Source organism: Condylura cristata, unplaced genomic scaffold (assembly GCF_000260355.1).
Source record: "Condylura cristata isolate star-nosed mole 26May11 unplaced genomic scaffold, ConCri1.0 scaffold00013, whole genome shotgun sequence".
Lineage (NCBI taxonomy): Eukaryota > Metazoa > Chordata > Mammalia > Eulipotyphla > Talpidae > Condylura > Condylura cristata.
In genome coordinates this window covers 1898919-1903693 of record NW_004567114.1, presented here as the reverse complement: position 1 = coordinate 1903693, position 4775 = coordinate 1898919, and the positions used below count along the sequence as shown (strand labels likewise).

The 4775-nt window shown below is 67.4% G+C and overlaps 1 protein-coding gene across 1 annotated transcript in view; it reads left to right on the top strand.

The window, feature by feature from the left end:
• Positions 1–4249, top strand: part of LOC105853572 (collagen alpha-1(I) chain) — a 7842-nt gene extending 3593 nt beyond the window's left edge. Inside the window, exon 3 of the mRNA XM_012724376.1 lies at positions 4165–4249. Within this exon, the coding sequence (XP_012579830.1) occupies positions 4165–4249 (85 nt within the window). The remainder of the gene's footprint in view (positions 1–4164) is intronic.
• Positions 4250–4775: the final 526 nt, after the last annotated feature.

The window sequence follows — 4775 nt, the reverse complement described above, 5'->3', positions numbered from 1 at the left end:
CCATCTGCGCCGTCTTCGTTTTCCCTAGCACGCAAAAATAGCTGTTTCTGTTCCGCTCCCCGCTGGCAGGGGACCTGCGCGGCCTGCCAAGGCGGGGGGAGCCCGCCAGCCTGCTGAGTTTCACTGTACACGCAGTTGGGGGGGTGTCTCTGTAACTTGAAATCCCCATCAGTAAACATACCAATTTAAAGTGTAATTAACTTAGGCCGGGAAGCATGCAGATCTGGCCTGCTTTTCACAGCTGAGGTTGTTTTTCTTTATTGATTTATCCCCTTCTGGTGCGGTGGTGTCTGGGGGGTTTAGCCAGGAGAAATCCAGGGGTGGCCCGACGCCGTCCACATCAGTCCGGGACGGTGGGTGCTCGGTGTGGAGACTGAGGCAGAAGGAAGTGGGTGCCGGGTCACCCTGCCCGGAGCCACCGCCCTGTCCTGCAGGCCCAGTGGTCACGCTGGGGGGCTGCATGGCCTCTGGCTGCCCTCTAACCCTCCTGCTCCCCTCAGTGCTGTTGCTGTCCCGCTCTGCTCACTCAGGCTTCACCTGGGAGTCACCGCCACTCCCCCCGGAACCCCCCCAGGCCTGATGGTCCCTTCTGGGGAGGCCTCAGGGCCCCGCGTCCGCCAAGACCAGCAAGGACGCTACTGCAGGTGCCCGGAGGCCAGGGCCACCCTCTGGGCAGTGGGGCAGGTGGCCAGATGACCCTTCCGGCCAAGTAGAAGGCGGGGGGAGGTGCCGCAGTTGGGGACCCCCCAACACACCTGGATGTCGGCAGATTATTTAATAAATATTCTATGGAAACGTGAATGTGTCCGTGTGTCTGTCTGTTCTCAGGGGTTCTGGCGGCCCCGAGGTTTCAGAGAAGGCCGTGGCCTCTGTCCAGGACCCCACACAGGGATCATGGTCCCCCAGTCAGGGCCCCCAACTCAGGAAGGCGCAGTTTCCTCCCCACTGGGGTCCCAGGCAGACCCCGGCCCACCGCTGGCCCCCCAGACACGGAGGCCGAGCCGACGGCCAGCTCGCAGCCCCCGCTGGTCACGACTCAGCCGCTGACTCACACTGGCCGGGAGGCGGCTCGTAAATTACACAATTACCTACGGAACCTGCCGCTGCCGCTCGCGGGGACACGCTCCGGCCGGTGACTCACGCCGCTCTCCCCAGAGCCTGTCTGGGCAGGGGGAGGGCGCGGGGGCGGTGGGGGCCGCGCCCTGCCCTGCGGGGTGGGGGCCCCCTCTGCAGCTCCCTCGAAGGGGGCCTGGGCAGAGGAGGAGGGAGACGCCCTCCTCGGCCGTCTGCCCACAGCCGGGGTGCTCTGGCCGCCCTGGCAGCCTTGGCTGAGCGCGCTGGCTGGGTACACCCTCACAACCCCCGCACCCACGCCCAGGGTTTGCCCTTCCCTGCACTCCCATGCTGGGCACTCAGCAGGAAAGCACTCCAGTGGGGGCAGTACCTGGGGGGACCCAAGGGGGGCGCTCTTGTTCTAGTGGAAAACCAAGTAGAAGGGTCTGGTGGGTGTGGGCGCAAGCCTTTGTCCCAGGCCTCAGGTCACTGGTCTACAAAGGGGGGTGCACCTCACAGAGGGGACAGGGGACAGTGTGAGTGGCTGGGCTAGGGGCTCTCTCCCGACGACCTGCTTCTGAGCACAATGGGGACCCCAGAGTTGGAAGGTCCATCAGGGTGGACGACTCTGGGTCTGGCCGAGCCCCAAACCACACCCCTGACTGTCCACACCCCTACTAGGGGGCCCCTGCACTCACAGCCCTACGCAGACACTCAGGAGCCCGGGGGCACGCACACACAGATGTGCCCAGAAAGCAGGCTGTGTGGGGAGACCGGCCTAAGCGCGGGGCAAGTGGCGTCCGGCTTCCACACCTGAGCTCTGGCCACTGGGCCGGCCGAGGGCGCGGCTGAACTGTGTGGCCTTGGGGGCACGGCCGTGGCTCTCTGAGCTAGTCTCCTCGCTTTCTGGAGGGTACTGGGGCGCCCGTGCCCCCACCCAGCACACAGATACTGTCTCACCCAGGTCTTGCCAACCTGCCCACACCCCCACTCCCAGGTTGGCTCAGACTGGGGGTGGCGCGGGCGCCACAGACCCCTCAGCTTGGCTCACCCAGTGGCTGCACCCTGCCTTGGGCCCTTGCCACAGAGGGAGAAAGGGGGCAGGACTCAGGCTCAGGGCGCCCTCTGTCCCCCAGAAGCAGAAGTGAGGCCTCACTCCCCACCCCTGGCCAGGCCAGGCAGGGCTGCTGCCTCCTGCTGTCTCCAGCCTGAGCATCAGTCTCCCTGTGGCTGACATTTCCCGAGGCCAGTCCAGGAGGGCTGGTGTGGAGGCCAGCTTGCACCGGGAGGAGCCAGCCTGGACCTCCCCAAGGCCATCTCTCCCAGGGCTGGGGAGGGTGAGATGGTGCAAACCACTGCCCACCTTGGGGTCACTTCATGGGTCCCCTGAAAACACCAGCCAGGGCTCTCTGAGTGCACCGCACCCCAGCAGATGGAAGGGCCAGTGACCCTCCGGGGCCTGAGTCCACTACCAGCAACAGGGACCCCCCTTTGGTCAGGAGAAGACCCCTCAGCACCAACTCTGGACCCAGGGAGTTCTTCCCTGGAGGCACCCCAGTTCCAAAGCTTCTGTCCACCCCTCTGGAAATGCCCACCCTCCTGGACCCCCCTTCACACGCCAGCACCCACTTTCAACTGGACAGTCAGGGGACCCCCTGCCAACATCTCCAGAAGTGGGGCTGCCTCGCCCCCACTCCAGCCGGGAGGTGGACGAGGGGCCTGGGCGCCTCTCGCAGGCGTGCAGGAGGCCGGGGCCAGGCCTGGGGAGGGGCCCCTGCTCCGTCACAGCTGCCCGGCCTGGGGTGAGGTACCTCTGTAAGGTGGCCGGTGGTAAGGACTGTGGGAGCCCCTTGAACGGGGGGGCAAAATTTGGGGTCCAGGGAAGTGGTGGATTTTGAGAGGTGCTGGGGTGGGGGGGGCGAAGACAGGCCCAGGGACTTAGTGGGGAGGGGTGGGTGGGCGCAGGCAGGGAAGGGGCTGGGCCCCATGCTAAGACGGCCATTGTGCCCCTGCTCACAAAGAACAGAAGGCGGGGGGACACAGACAGTGGACAGGGCTGCTGGATAGCACTGCATCAAGTGGCCGGAGCGCCGGGACATGGTCTATGGGGACAGGTGAGCCTTGGGGTGGGTGTTCAAGGGAGGGGGCGAGTGGAGACTCAGCCCCAGAACAATGGTGCAGGAGGAGGGAGAGGCTGGCAGGGCCTGGGAGGGCCGGGTCAAGGGGGGCTCGGGCTGGCCTTGCCCCGGGGACAGCACCTGAGGGCTAGGGGACCCGGGGCCACCGCCTTGGCCACTCACAGTGTGGGGCCTGTCGCAGGCCTGGGAACTTGTAGAAACCCGGCAGCAGGCCCCATGGGATGCCTGGGGTGGGGGGGGCGTCCTCTGACCTCGAGGCTCCTGCCTCACCCACACACCCCCTGAGAAGGGCTGCCTGGGTCAGGGTCCAGGAGGCACTCTAGGGCAGCAGCTGGCAAAGCCCTGCCCCTCTGTGGGAGGATAACCCCCGAGGCAGCTGGGCTGCCCAGAGGGAGGCCCACAGCCCCACAGGCGCCAGCGGCAGACCCCAGCGGGCAGCGCTGGGCCGGGCCACCTGCCGGGCCCTGAATCTAAGAATCTGCTGTGTGACCGGCGCAGGTCCTGGCCTCGGGGACTTCGGCTCCCCGGCCCTGGAAGCGCAGGGTGGGGTGCTCCAGGGAGCACCCACAGCGCTGCAGACGCCCGTGCTGCTGCCCTGACTTCCGGCCAAGGGCCCGCTGGAGTCAGCTTTGGGCTGCTGGTTCCGCTCGCTTTCTGGAAACCACAGCGCAGCCTCGCGAGGGCCTCCGCTTCCTCCTGACCTCCAGGGGCCGCCCCCTCCGGCCCACAGCCCCTCCAGAAGTGCTGGTGAGGCTAGAATAGGGGAGCTGGGGCGTTTAGGACGTCCAGCCCCCAGGCCCAGGATCTGAGCCCAAAGCCTCCAGCTCCCGGATGCCGGGTGGCGGCGGGGTCAGCAGGGGGCGCCCGAGTGGACGCTGCCCGGAGCCGCGGCTCCCAGAGGCCCTTCAGGCCCAGCGCCTGGCCTGAGCGGGCTGCCTGGGAGCTGCTTCCTTCACCCGGATTCTGCCTTCAGAGCGCCCCCTCCACACGGCCTCCCGGGTGTGGCTGTGGCTGTGGTCCCCGAGGTGGGTCGCGGGCAGAGCCTGTCGCGCCGCTAAGCTATTTAAGGGGCCTGTCGTCCCCCAACTCCCCAGGGCGCGTCGCCACAGGCCCACCCCGGTAGGGGGTCGCGTGCCCCTTCCCGGCCCGGCTGCACGCCAGGTTCCCCCAGGCGCCCGTGCGGGCGGACGGACCCAGTACGTGGAGCTCGGTGCTGCCTGCGGCTCCGGAAGCCGCTGGGGTTTGGGGTTTGTGTCCCCCCGGATAGGGGCCCACTCCATGCAAAGAGCAGAAAGGCCAGGGCCTGGCTTGGGCTCCCTGCTGGGCAGGATGCTGCAGGAGCCCACCTGTGCCTGGGAGCCGGTGGCGGCAGCAGGAGGCACCGAGCCGGGTTCGCCCTCCAGAGGAGCCTGGGGCAGCCACTGCAGGGAGCCGGCGGCTCCATCACCGACCCAGAGACCTCAGAGCCCACTCCTGGGGCTTAGCTCACCAGGACCGAGGGGAGGAGGTGCTGTGGGGCGGAGCAGCCGCCGCGTGTTTAACCCAGCCGGCAGGGCCGGGTGTTCTGTGGGGCAGGCTCCCAGG